The sequence below is a fragment of the Microtus ochrogaster genome, chromosome 16 (assembly GCF_000317375.1).
Source record: "Microtus ochrogaster isolate Prairie Vole_2 chromosome 16, MicOch1.0, whole genome shotgun sequence".
Taxonomy (NCBI): domain Eukaryota; kingdom Metazoa; phylum Chordata; class Mammalia; order Rodentia; family Cricetidae; genus Microtus; species Microtus ochrogaster.
In genome coordinates, this window is record NC_022018.1 from 33,883,650 (window position 1) to 33,908,292 (window position 24,643).

Consider the following 24,643-nt stretch of genomic DNA (forward strand, 5'->3'; position numbering starts at 1 on the left):
AAATTTAAAAAAAAAAAAAAAAAGAGAGAGAGAGAAAATGTGGTCTTTATACACAATGGCATTTTATTCAATCACAAAATTACAATTATGCATTTCTAGGAAAATGTATTGGTTCACATATTAAGCAAAATGAGATAATTTTAAAAACATAATATTGCCCGTTTTTTTTTCTCATGTGGATTTCAGTTTAAACATCCATGCATACATAAATATACACACACGAAAAGAAATTGAAGATAAGTTGTACTGTGGGGGCATGCTAAAATGAATGAGGTTGGAAGAACATGGCAGGATAATGAAGGGGAGGAAAGACTAGTTCTATTTCACAACTGTAATCTAGATTTATCTATACATGTGTATGCATGAATACATACATCCACGTCTGGACCGTGAAAACAGGACTGAAGGAGGCAAGAAGATGGCACAGGAAAGAAGACTAGAAGATGGTACAACAGGCAGTTCCAATGATACAACCAAAAGTAAATAGGTCCAGGGTAAAAGAAAAATAATGAAAATAGATAGAAATTATATATACATATATGTTTGTGTATTACATTTTTTTTGTAAATTGAGAGATAGCCATATTAATGTCTGATAAAGTATTTCAGAGGAAAATTATTGCAGATGAAGAGGGCTTTTAAAGACATTACATAAGTAAAAAAAACTGGAGACATCAAAGAAATAATTTTTTTGTTTGTCTCATTTTTATTTGTTTTGTTTTATTAGCCAAGAATTACCTTGAACTTGTGAAATTCCTGCCTCCATCACCCAAGTGCTGCGATTATAAGTATTCTCCAGCATGCCCAGTTTATGCGGTGTTGGGAACTGAATTCAAAGCTGCCAGCATCCTCGTAAAAAAAATACTGGGTGGAGACCGTCTCCTAACTCTAACTAGGTTCTCATCCCGCCCTCCTTCAAGAATGGTACAGAGAGTAAAGAGAATAAACGGGAGGTCCTTTAATGTCAAAACTACTTAAAACCAATTGCCAAGTGGTATTTAAATGAAAAGAATTTGAACTCTTGGGAGCTGCTGCTAGCTACCTGGGAGCTTTCATGTCTCTGAAATATGTTACTGCTCAATACTCTGGAAGGCCTGAGCATGCCAGTCGAGAGCCTTCCATTCCGGAGTAAGTCTACAGGTATGTAGTGTGTCATTAGCTCTACTACTGACTTCCAGAGCATGGAGGAGGGGGCTCTCTGAAGTGATGGGTGGTCCCCACATCTGGAGACTAGAAACCCCTGCAGGTACAAATTCTTTTCTGCAGTTGGCGTGTGAGGCCTTGGAGGCTGAGGTAGGAAGATGTCCCTCAGGCCTGGAGCCACTGGTCAAGACTTGGATGCAGGCTCCATTCAGCCCCGTGCTTGAGCATAAGGTTCAGTTTCCGTTGTTACGTCAGTCCTTGTAGGCCTTCTGCTGTTTTTCAGTCTGGTTTGCCTTAAGGCTCTCTGTCAAAGACTGGAGCACTTTGATAGCCTGGGGTTGCTCTTCCTGCCGAATCTTTCTTGCCCCTGTGACTTAAGTTTCCTGTCCTTTGGTCAGAGAACCCAGTATCCTGGCTGAAACCCTTATCTGAAGGAAACCTCCACATTTGAGGGCCAAGGGTTATTACCCCTATCTGAGCACTCTATGAAACTGAGCCACATCCCTAGCCATATATAGAAATAATGTGGAAGAGAGATGAAATAAGAACTTACAGCACTAAAAGAAACTCAGAAGTTTATCTGTAATTTTTGTGTGACCATGAAAATGTCTCTTTGAGAAACTGATGGGAAAAAACAGTGTGGACAGTAAGTAAGAAATGATCCAGAAGGTATGACCCAAACAGGACCTCAATCTCCCAGAGAGGACTAAGTGGTACGCAAAACATATCATCCACAAAGGCTACGGCAAAAGATAAATGCTATATTTAACCATAAATCAATGTCCAAAAGGATTCAAAGCCCCAACACTAAGTAAGGTCTTCTTCCATTGCTGTAAACAGGGGCAGAGTAAAACCAGTCAACTGGACTCCCCATGGGGAGAAGGAGAAGTTTACAGGGGAAACACTACCAGCTTCTCTCGGAGAATATTTTGACAGGATAGTCAACAGTGGTGTCTCGGTGGTTAAAATCACTTTCTCCTCTTTCATAGGACCCAGGTGTAGATCCCAGCAACCATGTTGAACAATGCACAACTGCCTCTAATTGCAACTTCAGGAGATCTTATGCCCCCTTTGTCCTTCTTGGGCACCTTCAGACATGCAGACCACAGACAAAAGTATAAATAAATCTTAATTAAAAAATAAAAAAGACTAATCAGATCAAAACAGTCACATTAAATCATCAACTACCATTGCCTGAATATGAAATCTCCCTACAGGCTCCTATGTCTGAACTCCTATGTCCCCCGCCTGGTAGGGGAAGAACCTTTAAAACACAGCGAAACTCCATGTTTCAATTGATACTGGCTGAGAGAAAAAGCAGTTTTGCCAAAAGCAAAAGGTAAAACTCAAAAAGAAATCAAACAATATATCCATTAATGCCACAAATATAAGTCACAGCAGTCACCCTAAAAATGCCCACATACATACGAGACACACAAAAAAAAACCAATTATTTCCTCACACAGTAAGTTAAAGTCTATGCATCTTGTCATATTGGTTATTATCCTGGTTCACAGATACTGCACCTGGGTAGGACTGTTTCATTGCTTCCCTCCCTTGGCAGCCTACATAGTATTTTCTGGTACCAGGAGTCTAGATTACAGAAGACTTTCAGGTCATATCCATCTCAAATTATCTTAAGCTTGTATCCTAACTATGCTATATCTTCATCAATATGGGCCAATCCTCAACTCCCTGAGAGGCAACCAAGGGTTGCACCAATAATCTATATTGTTTTGAGAGTCACTTAAACTATCTTGACCAACCACTTGAAAGGAGATTTGTCATGCCTGATGCTGGAGTTTTTGCCTACAGTTCTAGTAGGGAGTATGGCCAACTCAAATTACTTAACTTCATTTAAGCTATACAGACACACACACACACACACACACACACACACACACACACACTATCTGTGGTGTGTAATGTTAGGTAAATATAAAATCATATGTTTTTTCGAAGCCTTATCAATTTGTCCCCTTCTTTGTCTGTATAGACCTCCCCAACTCCTTCCCATCTGGAATCCATTCCCTGTTTTTCCATTTTCCACTTCTTATTACCTGTATCCTGTTATTTCCCTCCAAAGTCACCTTCCTCTCTGCTCATGCCTATGGTCCTTTTATATTTACTTTCCTGGTTTCTGTGATTATTCCATGTTTGTATATTCGTGTGTGAGGATTTGAAGCTAGGAACCTTAGATATCTTTGGAGGGTTGGTTTAATGCAATACAATCTTTTCTAGGTCAATCCAATTACCAGCAAATTTCACTTTTTTCTTTAGAGCTGACTAATATTCCATTGTGTTTGTGTATTACATTTTCATTATGCAGTCATCTGATGGGGTATATTTAGGTTGTTTGCATTATCTGGCTACTGTGAATAGGGTGGCAATGAAGATGCCTGGGTAAGTATCTGTGAAGTAGGATGTTGAGTCCTCTGAGCACATGCCAGGGAGTGGTAGAGACGGCTTCTGGATTAGGGATGTCTCTGTATCCACTTCTCCTTGCAGATCTAGGGTCCGTCTGGAGTAGATCCATGCCGGCCTGTGCATGATGCCTCTGTCTCTGTGAGTTCATGTGCACACTGATTGTGCTGCTGCAGAGGACCTGGTTTTCATGGTGTTTCCTATCCCTTCTGGCTCTTTTCCTTTTCTTCTCCAGGGATTCCTGAGATCTGAGGGGAGGGATTTGATAGAAACATCCAAATTAGGCTGAATCTCCCAGGATCTTTGAGTCTGCATATTGTCTGGATATAGATTATGTATTTGTTTCCATCTGTTACTGGAAGAAGTTTCTCTGATGATAGCTGAGCAAGACACTGAAGAGTGTCATTAGGAGTCATTTTAGTGCCACTTTTTCTTTTCCCTTGTTAGAACAGTAGTATTTTGTTTTACCCAGAGGTTTCTGTGTCATAATGTCCTATTGTGACTTTCTTTTTTAAAAATTTTGATCTTATGTTTTTTATTTTACTTCTACATTTTCTCTATTTTTACCTTATTCGTCCTTTGTGTATATATTATGGCTTCCAATTTAGTGTTTTTAGGGGATTGATGATTGTACAAACAAGTGGGACTCTGCATCTATATCTGCTTCTAGTGTCTTCTCTCAGGCTCTTTTCTTTCTGTTTGTTTCATTCAATTTATATGTTAGTTTTTCTTTTACCATATTATATTACTTTCCATTAGAAGCCTAGTTGTTTTCTGAAGAGAGACAGAGAGGGTTGACCTGGTTCTGAGTGGAAGTAAGGAAGAACTGGGAGGAGTAATGGGGGGGGGGCAGAAATCAGGATATATTATATGAGAAGAATCTGTTTCAATAAAAAGAAAAACATAAAAAGAGAGAAGTGGTTTAGAAACTCATTCAAATATTACTAGGGCATTCTAAAATAAGATCATGTAGATCTTTCAATGATGAAGAAAGGATATAGAACACTTGGGGACATCAGCAGACCATGAAGGATTCCTCTGATGGTAGGAACTTTTAACAGAACAGATGTCGCCTGCCTGAACAGGCCACGTTATGTAACTAGAAATACAATATCCAATGAGAGACTTGTGAATTTCTTACTGACAGGCAAACCACTGTTTTGGGTGAATGCCAAATGTGTGTTAATTCATAATTCTGATATACACAGGGAATAGTTAGCCACGGTGCTTGACTAAGGATACAGAACTCTAAACAGAAATAGGTTTTATACTTATCCCAGAAATAGAAATTATACGAACCAGAGTTGGTATCTACTGTACATTATCTCCATATAAAGAAACTGTGCTGTGGTAAGTGTGTAGTGCAAAGATGCGTTGCAGAGATAGAGAATATTGTTTAAAAGAGTGACTATAAGTCAAGCACACATTTTGGGGGGACATGAGATCGGGTGTGAGTAGGCATTGTTCACGTGACCCTTTGACCCTTTTGACTATTGATAAGTACTGTCAATAGGGAGGCAGTGGCCATAGGGCCTTCCTGGAGCAAACAGCTAGACCAGGCAAGTGTGAAAAATCCTCTATCCTTCTTAACTACTGGCTAGGACAATTGGTGAGAGTTGCTCCGCTAGCTGCTTGGATCCATGGTCCTGCAGAAACGCCACAGGATGAGGAGGAAATGGACTAATGAGGAATGAGAGTGCATTACTGAAAGCTAAATAACATAGCATCCCTCATCCACACGATGTACCCAGGATGCTCTTTGGAAGAAACTGGAACAAACTGTGAAATCTTTTCAGGCTTGCTACTTTGTTTTGTTTCACATTTCTTTAGACTCAGAATACGATTATCAATTTGCATTTGTTTGAAACAAACAACAGTGCTCCTTTAGAGATTGTCTTCATGCACTGAAAAGCATTACATTCATAATATTAATATCCAGTATCAAATCAATCAATATGGAAATCCAATTACAGGAACAGAAAAGATAGCAGACATGGTAGGAAAAAGCATTCCCACAAGGCATAAGCTTATTGAAAGACTCCAGGTGAGAGTAATTGACTTATTACTCAGTATCAACTAGAGAGGTCCTTATGGCCCATCACACCACGCAGTCTGTTGCCTTTGCTCCTGGATCATACCAAAACTGAAAGGTTAGATTAATACTAGAGATACCACATAACTCTGAAGAAAAAAGGGGAGACTAAGCAGAAGGTCCCATGATGCTGTCTAAATTTCATGATGCCAGACAACATGAAGCTTGTTACTGGGATCAAGTATGTCAAAAAATCTAATGCAACTTTTGTTAACACAATTCATTCAAGATGAATTCAAATTTGGATGATAAATTGGTTCAATGTAATATAACTCTTGGGTGAAGGGTCAACTACATTTTGATTGTATTTAAACCTAGGTCTACAGAAGAAACTAATGTTTTCTTCAGCCACAATGATGGCTGCAAATCTGACAAGGATGCCCTAGATTCCAACAAGGAAGCTTTAACAGTTGCTTCACTAAAAGGATATAATGTCCCCATTAAACTATCTTTTACCAAAGACAAACAAACAAATAAAAATGAGTAGTGGTGGCACTTTAATCCCAGCACTCAGGAGGCAGAGGCAGACAGATCTCTGTGAGTTCGAGGCCAGCCTGGTCTACACAAATTAATTCTAGGACAAGCTCCAAAGTTACAGAGAAACCCTGTCTCAAACAAATAAACAAACAAACAAATAAACAAATAAGAAGTCGTATAAATATGTTTTTGCAACTATATATTACTTCTAGTTTCAGTCTAGGGTATAGAGCTAATTTTTTTATAGTATTCCGTTGATATTGGCAAAGCCTTTTAAATGTTAAACTTAAAAATAAGTGACTTTTGCCTGGTGTTCAATTGCTAGGAAACTGGTGAAATAAATATATCATACCACTGAGGATTGAGAAAATTACAGAGGTGGCATAGCTGTATGAGAATCAAAAGAAAAAGTCCAAGAGTTAAGGCACCGTAATTCTCCTTGTGTTGACCTTTAATATAATTTCTTCTTCAGCCATGGCTAAAAAATAAGCAAAGGAATGCACATATAACTAGGTCTCTGGCCATGGTCATGAGGCCGTTACAATTCCCTAAGGGAGTAGTGTCACAGGAATCTCACTGAGATTCTAGATACTCTTTCCCCAATTCCCCAGCAGTGTGTGGCCTGAAGGTGGTGTGGTTAAGTATATAAGATGTGGAAACTTAATTGAACAGAAGCCTCCTCCTTGGGTATCCATGCTGCAGGGAGACGTTTCAGAGATGCATCTGTCTTTGACTCAGCAATGTTGCTTCTGTAAGTATTACTTTTACTCATGTTCCTTGAGATAAGATTAAGAAGTGCATTATTTTACCAAGCTTAGTTTAAATGTCCTATGCTTCTAGTGTCAGTTGATGCTTTCTTTGACCTCAGTTAGGAAACGGTAGAGTTTCTTATGCCAAGTGTGTGGAAAATGAGAACGTTTCTGTGGCACTTCCATTACAAAGCACGGGATGAACAAAAATTTAAAATTGAAGAAATAAAGACATTTGCTAAAATGAGAATACACTAGTCTATGGGTGATAATATTTCTGGGGTCACCTCCATGTGTTGCTATATAGGAATGAATCTAAAGAGCTTTTCAGTGGAGAAGACTGATTTAGACAAGCCTAAAGATATGCAGACCACACAGCTTTGAAAATTTCATTCTGCCAAAATACCACTTCAAAAGAAAAACATGTAAGGATTAAGTATTTGTCTCTAGAGTCTCCATGACATTTTTAAGTATTAGTAATAATGATAAGATAGGTGTTACAATATCTTAGGCTGTGATAGTCCTACCGATAATACATATAATAAATACTTATAGGCATGTTTTATAGAGAGATATATGTTGTACACAAATAAATTTGGGAAATTGCTATGAATTTTTAAACTTTAACATATGTGATATAAATTATTTGATATCTTATTTTTAGCAAGATTTTGAAGATTGATTTATATGCTTCACGATTTTTGGCATATTAAGGATTTTTTTAGTATTTCTGTTTAGGCATTTTACTATGCGTGAATCTTTACCAATTCCCTATTTTTATGTTGGAAATTTCCAGCTGCAGTTATCAAAAGTTATGTGAACATTAGGTTCTTAAACTCACATTTTGTATTGGAAATCTTTCAGGTTAATGTGACTAATGAAGATAGACTTAAATTTCGTACATATATACATACAAACCTGTTCAGCCTTTTGAAAGTACAAATTATTAATATGTTACAACTGTGTCTCAGTCAATATAATTAAAAGTGAACCGATGATGATAATGAAGTCATCAGTTAGCATTGTCACAAACTAAAAAGGTTTGCACTAAACAGAACAGGGAAAAGTAGCCACAACAGATTCCTAGGCAATCTACAAGCAATGTGTCACTCTTTATATGTAAGGCCAATAACTTCAGGTTGCCTTCAACTTCAGAAGGCTCAAGACTGTAAAGTCACACAGTGAGAGTTCACAGATATGTAGGTATGCAAAGATGCACAGTGAGCGTTCACAGCTGTGTAAGGTGTGACAAGTAAAACGGAAAGTACACAATGCACTTGCTCTGTCTCCACATACTGGTCCTAGGACGATGGACAATCAAGCAACTCTGTACACCATTTTTTAATAATAAAATGTAATCATAGTTATGAAGTTCCAGAAAACTCAGAAAGTTATTGTAGGCATCAGATTCAGAGGAAATGAGCTGAAGGTTCTGACGAAGCAACAAAGCTATAACATGACTGTGGGTGAGAGAGAAAATTCATACTATGACATTGTAGTCATGGCAGAGCTGCCTTCATCCTCCTTGTCAGCAATGCTGGCATGCGTCTTTATTTAGATCAGACAAACAAAATGAAGGAAACCATGAACTACACCCTCCTTGACACAACAGTGCCCAAAATGTTTCTACTTGACACTGAATTAAAAAAGACAAACTACTGAGAATTTTACACTGAAAAACACCCAGAAACCCCAAGACATTAATCCACTTGAAGAGAAGGACTCACTCACCCTGTTTCAGCTTTACGTTAAAGTAAAAATGTTTGGAAAAATACAGAAGCATTCTTAGGAGTAATAGAAGATGCAAGATAGTCATCCATTTTCTTTTCAAGCTACACACCTGTGCAGATATAATTACTTAGTTGAATATATACCACAGAAGAGGCTATTCCTCCACTCAGACAAGAAGTACCGATTTATGTCAAGGAAGACACCGGGAGCATCTTGTGCTTGCCCAGACAGGGTGACTCTTGATAACCTCATAGGAAGAGTCCTCAGAGTGATCTTCTTTTTTAACAGGGACACTGCTCTTGCTGCTGGTGTCCATGGTCCAGGGGGAGAACAAGACCTCTTCTGTGAATGTTAAAGTGTGGAATATCTCCTACCACTCACCCACGGGGCACATGTTGAATTGGGCAATCAAGTCAAGCCAGGATATGAATCACCTAATTTCAGAACTGTCCACTTACGTTGTAAGTATCCTCGCTGATCTCTGAAGTCTTTACATTGTCTTTTTCATACCAGTGAAGCGGAAATCAGAAAAGCATCATAGGCTGATCTCAACATAATATCCCTTCACAGGGATAACCTTGAGCTACTGAAATGTAAAGTAGAAGAACAGCACAGTTTGATAAAATGTAAAATGCTTGATAAGAATACAATGATTTTTTTCTCAACTCTTCTAGTACAAAACTCGCGAGTATAAAACTGTGGTTTTCTATTCTTTTGTATAGGAGACATATGTCCTTTAATGTTTTTCATTTAAGACACAATAAATATCCAATAAAGGAGAACTGTTTCACAATGAATTTAGGTGGTTGACTAGAAATTAAAAGACTAAAAATAGTTGATGAAGAACAAAAATAAGCAAGTAACATCAGAAACCCACAAATGCTAAGAACTATCCTAGAATGAATTTCAAGACCTGAGCTTAAGATGGCGGGTCTAGTTTAGAGTTGAAGGTAGATATCCTACTCATGGTCATGGTGAAGGTATTTGAAGGCAATATGCCATCTATCTGAGAGTAGTTAAACAGGCGACCATAGATGAGGTTTTAGTGCCTGCTTGCCACATAGTAACTTTTAGAAAAGATAAGAGTAACAAGAAGGGAAGGAGATTGAGAGATTAGAAAACCAGAATAATCAAAAAAGAGACTATAATTAAAATGAAAATAAGTCAATAAAAAGTTACTTGCCTCATTCCTTATTTTTATTTCAAAGTTATTTAATTTTAAAACATTAATGCCCAAGTCATTGGTTCATTTACTCAACTTAAAAATGACAACTAATTGAACGTTTCATCATTTCAGAATAAATTTTATGCCCAAGGCCGGGGATTTAACAAGAGGATCATCAGATGCCACACTTCTTCCCTCTCTAGACCAAAAAACGAGGAGCAAGCACAAAATATTGAAGTGAGTTCTCAGCCTTGGTTTGCTACCAAAACAACTGAAGCAGTACACTGGCTTTCCCATGCACTTTTATTACTTACATTATATGACAGTATAATAGTATATGGCAATCATGTAGAAAAAATAAAAATTAGAAAAGGAGTGACAAATCAAAAAAAACCCAATCCCACTGGAAAAAATTACATGAAGTCATTGTTAAGTAATATTATAGCAGATCTATACACTATCCATTCAGAACACCCATTTTACTAATGCTTTGCACCTGATATTGCACTTAGTGATTTGTATTAAGTGTGAGCCAACTCTGAGTTCATGGTTAAAGATGTATGGATGTATCTGCAAATGAAGCACTAAAGGCATTGGGTTCCTCATATGCTACATGGGTTCCTGTGTTGGCAGACTTTAACATTACTGAACACTTTATCATCTATTCTTGGCATTTATGTCTTCCCTGGATCTACTTCTATTTCTTTACATAACTTTCCTCTCCTCTCTGACCTCCCTACCCTTCCCTATGCCATAACTGTACGTCTAGAGGTCACTTGAGGAAAGGGGTCGTGTAAAATGCAGTCTGATGCTCCTCAAGATAAAACAAGCTGCTCTTGGGATGAGTTTGTGCGCAGTGCTGACTCTACTTATGTTTGTTGTCTCTCACTTCTGATTCCCTTCTGTGAAGCAACCTAAATGACTTACAGTGAACATTCTCACAAATCCAAAATTTCCCCAAGATAAATTCCACCTTCTTCGTCATTTTTCTTAGTGTTACCAGCATTTTGTATGTCTATATTTTTGTTCATTACTTATAATGATATTAATAACACAATAAGAGAAAGAGGAAAGTCAAGGAAGAAACGACAATTGCTAAGAGTTATTACTTGGCTAGAAACTTCATGAAACACTCCTCTGATATTTCTGAATTTAACTTTGTCAAAATTCTATAGCATGAGGACATTGGCTACAGTTGAAGCTTAATAAAATCTCTACCAAAAGAATGTTCTAAATAAGCCTATGAATGACCAAGGAAGAGCCCATTTCAGCTACTAGAGCATCAACTGTCTGTCTCTATCTAACTCAACTGCGTTTCATTTGTTCTGATGAGATTGTTCAATTGTGCTTGCTTAGTCTGAAGTCCTACTGACGCTGGCGCACACTCTATTGCAAGCCTGGGTGGATGCGCTGCACCACCTGTGGGCGGAAATGGCTGACAAACTGGGCTGCACTCCTCCCATCCTCACGAAAGCCTTGGAGATAAAGACTATAAACAGAAATCTGCTCGAGTCCATGAAAAAGATCGCCTGCAAGGTGAGCAGCTTCTAAAGTTCTTCGTCTTTTTCACACATGAATGAGGTAACATGTATAATGACAAATGAATTTTCGAACACTTCCCTTTGCTGCAAAGAAACCGGGGTATGCAGTTAAGTCCGTATCCTCACTACTACTCACAATGCCAACCTTCTCAAAGGCACTCCATCAGCCGCTCATATCTCGGGGACCTCAGAAGAGAACAGTTGTTCCTCACAGTTATTTGGAAAGTACCTTTCTAGACCAAAAGACAGATGTGTAACTGTGGCAGCAGTTTGTATTACTGTCAATGCTCAACTTGCTATATCTTAGGCACCAATTCCAAATTCTCAGGGTCCCTATGGATTTGTACACATACACTCTAGGGGGTATTTATTTAGTAGAAAAGAAGAAAAAAATGAGGGGGTGGTGTCTGAATCTATAAAACACATAAACATGTCAGGGACATTCGAAGAAATATAAATTTCAATAACTGACAAAATTTATTCTACCCCTCCATGATCCGTGATATCATATTACTAGCTCCCCATCTGTCTGCCCCTGTGCTGTGTGAGAGTTGGTCCTGGGGTGCTGACGAATTAGGTCGGCACAATAAATAACTAGACCAGCTCAAGAACAACAGTTATATTTTCAATAGTTGAAAAGGGGAAACCCTCGCTACAAGAGTGGGAGGTCCAAAATCCAATAGATCCAGCGAGCACCGCACAGAGAGAAAGCGGTGCACCTGGATCGCCCAGTATTTTTACTTGGGCCCCAGGTAGCCACACCCTAATTAGATGTGATTGGTTGATAGTTTCCCCATCACTGGGGAGACACAAGACAAGCGGCTCTATTCACCCCAGAAAGGGCACCCATGGCAGAACAAAGTCACAACTACAATGAAGTCCAATTTGGTGAAACAATGAATATTTTATTAGTGGTCTACCAAGTTGAGTTACTGAAAAGAGAATGGGCGGCTTAAAAGCAGCGGGATCACAGAAAAGTCCCAGCCCCAATCCCCAACACAGGTGACAAGCATGAAAGTTGAAACTGTAGCCTCTCTGCAAAACTTGCAATGCGCTCAATGGGTCTGAGAGACCTTCTCCCTCAAATTCAGCAGGGCAGCATCTACATGGCTAGAAGTTTTTATTGAGTCTGTAAAGATGGGTAGAGCCTTGAGAATCTTCAAAGAATGTACTCCCCAACATGAAATTGTGGATTTTTCTCTTGAGTCTTTTGAAACTGCCACTTTGTCTTGGAGAAAGTTTTTCAATTGGGAACCAGATTTACAACACCCCGAATAAACAAACTTCAGTGGACATCAATTTCATGCCACACAATATATCAATCGGTCCCATTTCTAGTTTTAAATGACTAGCATATTTTAAGTCCTCTCCCACATAGATGAAAATGCATGGGTTTGACTGAATGTTACAATATTAACTTCTCATAAAATTGAATTTAACATGTAGAAGAAAAAGGATCCTAAATCTCATCTATAATTAACGCTTAACTATTATTTTCATAATTAGGCTAAATTTGCTCTTGGAGGAAACGTGAATGCTCCACTCTGGTCTGAATTGGAACGTTTGCAGTCGCCCTATAGAGACACTAGATATTTTGCCTTTTATAACTTGTTTCGCTGCTTGGAAAGTGACTCCAATGACGTGGAAATGTATCTGAAGCTCTTGAAGTGCCGAATGCTCAAAAGCCGCTGCTGAAACCACATCTTTTCCTTCTGCCTCAGTGATGATCCTCAAAGAAGCACTCATGCGAAGCTTCTTTTCCATATTTATATGTTAAACCTGTGCTTGCGTGTAGTTGGTCTGTTCTTTAAAAATTAAAGCTGAAATGTCTAAACCAAGTTAGTAAAGATACCTTTTGTTTAATTCAAAGTCTACTAAAAATATTGCTGAATTATTGTAAAAATAAAAAAAAAACTCAGAAGATATCAGAAGTTAGCCTGGCAAATAGTATACTTTACAGTATAACCTTAGACTCACAAAATGTTACCTGAGTGAATCGGTGAAAATCAAAGAATGATATTGCTATTCATTAGTCCAGCCAAATCTCATAAACGTGGAGATCTTGGCCTACATTATGAAAGCCAGCCACTCTCTATCCCCCGCCACTTGAGGAACATCCACAGATAATAGTATTACAGTGCAACTGGACTGTCTCTAAGCACTGTGACTTTTTCAAAAAGTCTGAAACATGAGGATATAAACATGAAGTGTCCCTAGGCTTCATTGCAACTGTCTTTAACCACGATCCTCTGAATTCTCCTCTTTTTTCACCAACTTAGATGTAAAGCATGCGCTCTCCTCACTCTTGGTGTAAAGAGGGTTCTTAGGGGCAATCTCAACTTTATCGCATCACTTGTGTTCCTGTCATTCTCAGGTGGTTCAAGTCACAGAGTTAGAAAGACAAATATGATCCGTTCTTCAATGCTTCTGTTCCCTCCTTCTTCCAGATTTTGTCTTCTGCTTTTATTGTTTTAGATCCTCTCTATCCAGCTCAGATCATCAAATATTATATGGTTGTCAGGTTATACATTATATGATGTATACCACAGGTTTTGCAGATTTCTAGACAATGGGAACTAATTCAAAGTTCTCATACACATTTAGTTAGATTGAAAATCAAGTAAAAAGAGGATTTGATTAAAAAAGATTCCCTTAGAATACTAACCATCGTGAAAACCTGAGTCTGCTTAAATTTTAAATTGTAATAACAAATTCTATCATTCATTCTCCAGCCATACCCGTTACTATTTATTTCATTTCATGAAAATGTACATCACATTAGAAGTATGCTTTACTTTCACCTATTGATTGGATACAATCCAGAGACAAATAGAACTCAGAAAATCTGAAAGTCAGAATTTAAAAGAAAATTGTCTGCCAGTTTAAGGCAAAAAAAAAGAGACTTTTCTTAGTTAAAGTTGTCCACACAAACTGGTCTCATCTCTCATTGCCACGGTTCTTTTATTTGAATCCAGTTCTTGCCAGTAACGTTGATGATCACAGTCTTTCAGAGCACAGCATAACATGCCCCAAATTAATCTGTCAATCTTTCTCTTACTTCTTGGATACAAGCAAAATATCAACTCACCCTGATATATTCTACTCTTTGTCCTATAAGCAGCAGGAAAGTATGTTGAAACCCAAACAAATTTATATAGCAGACATTTTCTGTTAATAATATCAAACGCTACTCTGCTTTGAAAGTAGATTTCTCCCACAGATCCATGCATTTTTCTAACACAGAGCATGGTGTTTAAATGGAGGGGACTTGGCAATAAACAGCAACTTAATTTTATGGAATCTGTTCATTCTAAGTATGAATTTAAAAATTTGGGTGCAATTTGAGGGGTTTAGCCCTCTACCATATAGTGACATCTTAACTGAATTCTGTTATTTCTAGACAAAACTTTGGAGAGCCATTGACAGTGGGGAAGAGTTCATAAGGAATAGCTTAAAAGATACTTAATACAGCAACTACTCTTTAATTAATTTATTTCCTATTTATCTGAAAAAAAAACACCCTGACAAGAGCACCTAAAGCAAAAAAGGGAGTACATTTTGGGTTTCAGGTAGAGAATGGTAGAGTTGATCATGGCAGCAAAGGCGAGCATGATAGTAGAATCCAAAAAGTCTTGATCACATATTCATCCACATATAGAGAGCAAAACAATGGACATGAGGAAAGGAGCTAGTCTATAAAAGCTCTAAATCTACCACCATCAAGTCTTCACCTCTGCTATTTGCTCCATAACATTTCCAAACATTGTCACCAACTGGGGACCAAGTGACCAAATACATGGGTCTATAAGGGACATTTCCAAACAAATAACCATTACATACTTTTCTATCAAAAAACATAATAAAAATGTCACCAAATATGATTAATTTACAGGGAAGATTGTGTGTGTGTGTGTGTGTGTGTGTGTGTGTGTAAACTGTGAGACAATTTTCAATACTTCTTCACAAAGGATAAACAAAATAAATTAAAAATCTGAGTAAACTAGAAATCAAAAAATATACTTCAACATAAAAGAAGCTACAACTGAGAAATATATATCAACTATTTAGGGAAAAACTGACATTTTCTCAAAATTAGGAAGAAAATTGTGGTTTCCATTTCCTCAACTCTCATTTAATATAATGTTTGAAGTCTCAGACAAAGCAATAAGATAAGAGAAATGTGGAATTTTAGATCCCCAGAATGACAATTGCTTTTTTTATTGTTTTATTAGATGAATAGGAAATAAATTATCATAATCAGTAATCTTACCACTGAGTTGTTAATTTATGCTCACAAGTATTTAATATGAGGAATTTATAAATAAGAAATACTCATTTTAAAAGAAATTGTATTTTATGTCCTCAAAACACACACACACACACACACACAGTACAGATATGCATATATTAGCAGGCCATGACTATTGGTTGAGAAAGATGCAGAATGAAGACTGAAAGATCTATGCATTTAAGATGAGATTAGTCAATAAATGAATAAATTATGGGAAAAACTATGGAAGTGAGGATAAGGTAAATTGGGATTTTATTCAAAATATCAAGTATATGCATTCGTTTTTGAGATTTCTAATGTTTAATTATATATTTTGAATTAAAATATGTTTACATTACTTTCCTCATCCCCTTTTCTCTCTCCAGTTGCTCACAGGTCTCCAAATACTTCCCTGTGAAGTGTACAAATTCATAAAGATTCATCAATGATATATTAAGGAAAAATTCTATCAACAAAGAAAACAGATATTAAGCTGGGTGGTGGCATTTGGGAGATAGAGGCAGGCAAATTGCTATGAGTTTGAGCCCAGCCTGGTCTACAAGAGTTAGTTCCAGGACAGGTTCCAGAGAAACTCTGTCTTAAAAAAAAACAAGCAAAAAAAGGAAGAAAGAAAAAAAGAAAGAAAGAAAGAAAGGAAGAAAGAAAGGAAGAAAGAAAATAGATACAGCTTAAGTGTTCCAAATCTTTAAAGGAGAGTTGACAACAATGTTCCTCAAAATATATAATAAATACAAATGTATAAAACAATAACAAACTCAATTTATGAAGACATGTAACCTTAATACCAAAAATTAGACAAAATAGCAAACAACAAACAAAAATTCTTTTATATGCATACATGTAAATATTTTCAATAAGATATTTGTAGTATAATTTAACAACAGAATAGAATATCATTAACTATTGCCAAGGTATTTTCACTTGAACATCCAAGGCTGTCCAGTTATAAATCAACAAAGTAATACAGTAGGTAAAGTGTCTACTAAATCCAATCTATATGGCCATCACAGTAGACAAAGAGATTCCTCTTGCAAATTTCAACATTTCCTTATAATGAAATAGAGGAGAAATATGATAGTCTGCAAGCCAATTTGCAGTGTATGAGGAAAGACCAGTTTGTATGACATCTAAAATGAGATAAGAATATCTACTCTTTGAACTCTTATTCAATGTAATTCTCAAACTCTTAGCTAGAGTAAAAAGAAAAAGAAAAGGTTAAAATTAAAATAAAGACAACACATTTAAATTGCAGATAATATGATTCTATAATTAAAGAACTAAAGTGAACAAGAACACTCACCCTTACATCTGACTAAACACCTTGAGAAAGTAGTTTAATTTAGTGGCAACACAGACCAAAGAAAAAGCTCAGTGCTCTTCTACAGACCAAAATTTACTTCACTGTAGATTAATCAGAAAATACCCAACTCATACTGGCCTCAACAAATGGAATATCATATGTAATAATAAACTTAACTAGGTACAGATGTCTATATTAAAGAAGTATAAAACAATGAAAATATATATTGAAGAACTTCTAAGATAGGGAAAAACTGTGTGCTTGGGGATTGAAGATTTATATTTTGAAATGGCTATTTTAACCAAAACGGTATAAAAATTCAATATAATCTTCATTAAAATATCAATGACATCTTTTTTAAAAACCTGAAAATACAATACTAAACTTTGTATGAAAACATAAGGGGCCATGATAGGCACAATTAACCTGAGAAAATAGATCAATGCTATTCCTTGCTCAGAAGTGTCTCAATTTTGTGTAGTCCATGGTCAATTATGGGAATAATACTGTCCTTGATTGTAGTCCACTTGAAAAATCCCTCAAAATGCATGTATTTTGAAGTATTGTCTCTACCATCTTCAGAGTTTCATGTCTTCAATACATGATGGTGTTTAATCCACTTTAAAGTCAGTTTTACAAATGGTGAAAGAATCAGTCATCAGAGAGAAGAAATAGCCTAAAAACGGGAGGAAATCTTTGCAAACTTTACCTCTAAGAAAGGGGGTTTTATTTAAAGTGTAAGTTCTAAAAGTGAAACAGGAAAAATTAAACCATCCAATCTTTACATGGCGAAATGAATTGAGCAGATAGTTATCGAAAGAATAAATACAGATTACCAATGATTTTTTTAACTTAAGAATTATTAGGTGAGATGAAAACAAATACAAACAGATTTAATAGTCACTACCATTGCAGGATAAACACCCTCATGTAGAACACAAACATTCTTGAGAATGTAAGGGAAGAATAGCATGTATGGGGCTGGTAAGAACACAAATTGATACAACCACCACAGAAATTACTATAGAATATGTCCATAATTTAACTAGAAGTACCACAGGGCTTACCTTGATGGCTTATGTATACATTTTGAAAGGACTGTAAGTCGGCATACCACAAAGATACTTGCACAGCCATGTTTACTCTATTCACAATATACAATATATGAAAATAGCATAAATCGGTGGTTTTCAACCTTCCTAATACTACAGTCTTTTAATACAGTTCCTTATTTGTGATGACTCCAACCATGAAATTATTTTGTTGCTATTTTATAACTGTAATTTTACGACTGTTATGAACCATAATGTAAATATCCTATCAGCAGGATGTCTGTTATGGAACCCTCAAAGAGTTATGACCCACAGTTTGAGAACCACTGGCCTAAATGTTCATCATCAGATAAATGTAAAGTGAAAATGTAGTATAGATACAAAATGGAATTTTATTCAGCTGTAAAGAAGATAAATTAAGTCACCTGCATTAAAAGTATATGGAAGTGAAGAACATGTTAAGGAAAACAATCCTGTGATTAAGCCAGTTTCAGAAAGAAAAACATTAGTCACTTGCTTTCTTATGACTAAAGCAAATAAATATGCATGTAGGGGGGCTGGAGAGATGACTCAGTGGTTAAGAACACTGACTACCCTTCCAGCGGACCTGGGTTCAATTCCCAGCACCTGCGTGGCAGCTAACAACTGTCTGTAACTGCAAGATCTGACACCTTCACACAGACTGATACACATAAAATAAAATTAAAAATTAAAAAATATATTTTTCAGAAAAAAAAGAAAAAAGAAAGAAATCCTATCTCAAAATATGCATTTAGGTCATAAACCATAAAGCTAAAGAAGGAAAAATGAAGCACCAGGAGTTGGGAGAAAGGAAAACAGAAGGTAATAAGGGAAAGGAAAAACAGGGTCGATTTTCTCTCAAATACAGTCTAGATTTCTCTCTTTTCTGTCTCTTTGTCTCTCTGCCTCTGTGTGTCTTGTCTCTCTCTGTCTCTGTTTCTGTTACTCTCTATCTGTGTGTCTCTCTCTATTTCTGTTTCTCTCTTTCTCTTTGTGTCTCTTTATCCCCACCCCCGTGTGTGTGTGTGTGTGTGTGTGTGTGTGTGTGTGTGTGTGTGTGTGTGTGTGTATACACTTGCTCTGAAAACAGAAATGTGATTATTGGAGGTAGGAAGGGAAGAGAGATATGGGAGAGAGGAGCCAGGGAAGGCAGTACTGGGAAAAACAAAAAAACAAGAACTCGCTATGGTGACATAAGCATCAAAATGATATATAATGAAAACCAAAATTAATATCCTAACTAAAAGTAAGAAAGGAAAATATAGAAATGAAAACCCAAATCCACATATAATGTAATAGCAGTTGAGAGAACATGAATAAATCCTGCAAAAACTCAAACCAGACAAGATGCTAGTATCAAGAGCCCTGGGCATAAAGTCCCACCCTAGCTAAGGAGCTATTGTTAACTGCTGAGACTCAGTTTCCTCTTTTTTATTTTAACTTTATTTACTTACTTATATACTTACTTACTTAGTTAGTTCAGCTAGTTAGTTTTCATCCTGTTGCAATTTTCCCTCCATCCTTTCCTCCCATTTCCTCTGCAAACCTCCCCTCTGCCTCCCTCATTCACTCCCCATTCTGTTCAGAAAAGGGCAAGCTTCCCAAAAATATAAACAAAGTTTGGCATATCAAGTTGCAGTAAGACAAAGCATTTTCCCTCGTATTAAGGCTAGAAAAAGCATCAAAGTATTAAAAAAAGATAGAGCCCAAAAAGCCAGCAAAAGAGTTAGAGATAGTCCCTGCTCCCACGGTTAGGAGTCCTATAAGAAAACCAAGCTGTACAACTGTCCCATATATGTAGAGGACCTAGGTCAGTTGTACTTGGACTCCCTAGCTGTCAGTTCAGACTCTATGAGCTCCTATGAGCCAGGTTGGTTGATTCTGTGGGTTTTCTTGTGATGTTCTTACACCTTATGGCTTCTACAATCTTTCCTCCTTCTTTTCAGCTGGATTCCCCAAGCTTGATCTAATGTTTAACTGAGAATCTCTGTCTGCTTCCATCAGTTGCTGTATAAAACCTTTCTAATAATATTTGGGATATTGATCTAAACAGAATTCTCAACAAAAGAATCTCAAGTGACTGAGAAATGCTTAAAGAAATGTGCAACAACCTTAGCCATCATGAAAATGCAAATTAAAATGAGTCTGAGATTCCATCTTATACCTTTCAGAATGGCTAACATGCAAACACAAATGGCAGCTCATGCTGGAGAGGATGGAACAAGGGGAACACTCCTCCATTACTGGTGGGAGTGCAAACTTGTAAGCCACTCTGGTAATCAATATAGAGATTTTTTCAGAAAATTGAGAATTGATCTCCCTCAAGACCTAGCTATAGCATTCTTGGGTGTATACTCAGAGAATTCTCAATCACACCACAAGGACACCTGCCCAACTATGTTCATAGTAGCTTTATTTGTAATATCTAGAACCTGGAAACGACATAGATGTACCTCAAATGAAGAATGGATAAAGAAAATGTAATACATTTACGTTGGAGTTACAAATTCCATTACAATAGAATATTACTCAGCAAATGAAAACAATGACATCATGAAATTTGCAGGCAAATGGATGGAACTAGAAAATCATCCTGAGTGAGGTAACCCAGATCCAGAAAGACAAACATGGTATGTACTCAACAATAAGTAGATATTAGCTGTAAAGAATAACTGTGTTACAATCCACAGACCAAGAGTGGCTAGGTAACAAGGAAGGTTCAAGGGGAAATGCTCTGATCTCTCTGGGAATGGGAAATAGTAGAGATTTTGGGGGTGGACTGAAGGTGGGTAGGGATGGGAACATCAGGGCCCAGGGTTGGGGGTAGAAGGAGAGAGCACTGAGAGAGATGACTGGAAATGGAGCGGTGCATTTCAGGGTCAGGTAGAAACCTGGTTCAAAGGAAACTCCCAGGAATCTACAAGGATGACCTTAACTAAGACAATAACCAACAACAGATACATAGCCTGAGCTACCCTTCTCCTGTGATCAGGAAAGACTTCCAGTGGAAGAACTGGAATTCCAATCCAACACAACCTTTGACCTACAGTCTGTCTTACCCATGGGATTTGCTGGGATAAGGGTGGCATAAAGAAAGAAGGAGTGGCCAAGCAATGACGGGACCAGCGTGAGACCCACAACAAAAGAGTAATCCCACCCCTGACACTGCCTGGAACACCTGGACCCAGAGGCTGGATGACCCAGAGACCTAGGATAAAACCCAACACAATTGTAGAAAAAAATGACGATGCAATGATGCCTAATGATATTCTGCTCTACTCATAGACTGGAGACTCAGTTTTCTTTAAGGGTGTGGCCCCTGATATATTAATCATGGTCTGGTGGAAAGGCACACATCCAAGAGTGTATGGGCAGCACAAACCTTGTTGGACTAGCTAAAAAGAAAGAATAGAGAACACAAAGCTGGACATGTAAAGGAGGCTGTGGGTCTGAGAAAAGTTTGGGAAGAGAGTGAATGTGATCCAAGTGCATTATATGAAATTATTAAAGAACGTATTTAAAAGGAGAAAAGGACATTCCATGTAACCATTATATTTGTAAAAAAGGGTCATTATTATTATCTGATAAAATAGACCTCCAAAAGTTATTATAGATAAAGAAGACATAAAGACATTAACTTCTGTATTAGTCACTATTCTATTGCTGTGAAGAGACCATGACCAAGGCAACCCTTATAAAAGAAAGCATTTAATTGGGGCTTCCCTACTGTTTCAGAGGGTCAGACCATTATCACTGTGGTGGGGGCAGGGTGGAACTCATTGTGCTGGAGCAGTAACTAATTAGGATGAGAGAGAGTTACATCCTAATCTGTAGGCATTGAGGTGCGGGGGCTGGGGAACTAATGGGCGCCAAAGACAGAGAGTCAGAGACAGACTGGGCCTAGCATGGTCTTTCAAAACCTCAAAGTCCACTCTCATTAATACACTTTCTCCAAGGGGGCCATACCTTCTCATCATTCTCAAATAGTGCCACTCCCTGGTGACTAAATATCCATTCTGCTGTATTACATAAGAGCTCATAATGGAGTCTGAAACAGGAGTTGGTATAAAAGAAGTGATCTAGGTCAGTAACAGACTCAGCTTACTGGAGATTTCTTCTCAGAGCATCAATACTGGTATGGGTATACACTTCTAGATGGCTCTGGGAGTCCCGTCGACCTGAGATACAGTTCTGTTGAAGGTAACAATTCAACATCCCATTTATAGAACCCCTGGTTAGAGGGCCAGAATTCCTTCAAATCCAGAAATAGTGTGTTCTAATAGCTTTCCCTGTGATACCAAACTCTGATGCACACAGTTTCGCAGAAAACATACTAATGGAAATTAAAGACACAGATTAACACAAACCCAATAAGGAAAAGTGATTTCAACAGCCCAGTTTCTCTAATTAATAATACATTGTCTGCACAAAACATAGAGAAACCTCATATGTAAACGACTTATGTCAAATGATCCTAAAAGATAGCTCCAAAATAGTTCAGCCAAATGCTAAAAATATAAATTCTAAGTAGCATCTGAAAGTTTCTCTAAAATACACCACATGCTAGATTATAGGACAAATCTTAAAATGTACAGAAAATTTGAAATAATTTCATGTATTCTTTCTAGCCATCATGCAATACTCCTTAAAATCTAATACTACCACTGTGTTAGATGTATGACTCCTAATTACATGATAAATCATATCTTATGTGCACAGAACTGTGGGAAGTGGAGACAAAATGACCACTGGGGATTTTCTGGTTGTCAGATTCATCAAGAGACCTTGTCTTTAGGGAACAAAGCAGGAAGTGGATAGTGCAGGACACTCAACATCCTCCTCTGATCTTCCACATGTATACACAGATATGTAACACACACACACATACACACACACACACACACACACACCATCAATAACTAAAAATAAAAGAAACTCTGCTAATGATGGCTATACTGCTGGAGCACAGGATGTATCCAGAGCTGGAAAACTTTGCCTGAAGGTGTGAAATGTCTGTTGAACATGATGTAGTTGGAGGAAATGAAAGATTGTCTGGGTGAAAAGTGGTCATGCAACCCTGGACTCTTTCAACAGACATATTTGACTGACAAAGAGGTAGTGCCACAGCTTGAGGTCAGTTAAGAGAGCTAGAAGTGTCCGAGTGAAGGAGATGATTTCAGTTCTTGTCATCTACCTCTTGACAGGCCAGGCACTGTAAGCTGTCTCAACTGACCAGGACTTTGGCACTGTACACATATCCTACAAAGTTAATGGCAAAAGAGAAGTGGTAGCATGTTGTCAAAAGCTTAGAAACACAGTTGTTTCCTGCATATATTGTCCTAACAAAAATTGCTCTTTGATTGAAACAAGTGATTAAATCTTTTCATAATCTGTTTGAACTTGTTAACTTTTTGTTAGTATTTCTTGAATACCAAGTATCAATATCAACTTGCACTTCTTGGAGTGAGCAGCAGTGGTCTACCTTCTCTAAGAATTTACATTACTCAATGCTAACATCTAGTACTACAGATGGTGGAAAGTCTAGAAGAGTAGACAGCAGTTACAAATTTGAAAGAGGTTTCCAGGTACCGTGGGAAAAGATATACTGAAAAGGCATAACGTTATTGAAATATCCCTGATTCTAAGTGGAGGCTCCCAGTGTGCTGTAACCAGTGAGGCCTCTATGGGTCTCCATACTACACAAGCTATTGTCACTGTTATTATACCAGGACTAAAAGACAAGAGATTTTCTGAAGATACCATATGTTCTTTCTGCAAGAGATAAGAAGTGGAGCTAGGATAGAGCTGTAAGCTACAGCTGTGCTTGCTGGATCTCATAATGCCAGAGAACATTCAGTTTACTATTGAAGTGATATGTCTGAATAGACATGATCAACTATAGGTTAACATAATGACCAAGCCATGTGTGATGTGACCACTCATGCAAGAGTGCTGCAACTACACAGAAGAAGCAAGATAAGAATGCCTTACTGGTATGAGGCAGCAACCTCCACAGGAACAGGTACAAGGAAGTGACCTTGGCAGGATAAGGCCCAAACCAAGGATCCCTACAGAAACAGGTCTGAGCCAGCTACCTGAATTGAAACAGGCCCAAGACAACAACTTCCACAGGAGCAGGTACAAGGGACCCACCACTGAGGGAGCAAACCCGAGCCAAAGACATCTGCAGACCAGGTATGAATCAGATACGTCTGAGATAACAGTCCTGAGCCAGGGACCTCCGCCAGAGCAGGCCTAAGGCAGCAATGTCAGCTAGAACAGCCCCCAGCAAGCAACCTCCAAGAAGCAGGCCTGAATGACCCCATTATGGCAGAGCAATCACTTCTAAATCTTAAATAACACATTAAACACCAGAAACTAATAGTGGGAGACTTCAACACCCCAATCTTACCATTGGAAAGGTCTGATATAAAGAAAATTAACAGAGAAATAAGGAAACAGATGTTATGTCTCAAATCGTCCTAACAAACATCTATAGAACATTCCATCCAAACACAAAAGAATATACCTTCTTCTCAGCAACTCATGGAACCTTCCCAAAAATTGACCACATATTAGGTAACAAAGAAAACCTCAACAGACTTTTTTTAAAAATTGGAATAACCCCATGTATCCTATCAGATCACCACACCTTAAA

At 37.6% G+C, this 24,643-nt stretch overlaps 1 protein-coding gene across 1 annotated transcript; it reads left to right on the forward strand.

The window, feature by feature from the left end:
• The first annotated feature begins 6,852 nt into the window (after nucleotides 1-6,852).
• On the forward strand, nucleotides 6,853-13,016 carry LOC101988542 (prolactin-4A1-like). The gene is made up of 5 exons (XM_005354992.1): nucleotides 6,853-6,886; nucleotides 8,904-9,076; nucleotides 9,913-10,017; nucleotides 11,137-11,316; nucleotides 12,828-13,016. Exons 1-5 carry the CDS (start codon nucleotides 6,853-6,855, stop codon nucleotides 13,014-13,016), a joined length of 681 nt encoding a protein of 226 aa, XP_005355049.1.
• Nucleotides 13,017-24,643: the final 11,627 nt, after the last annotated feature.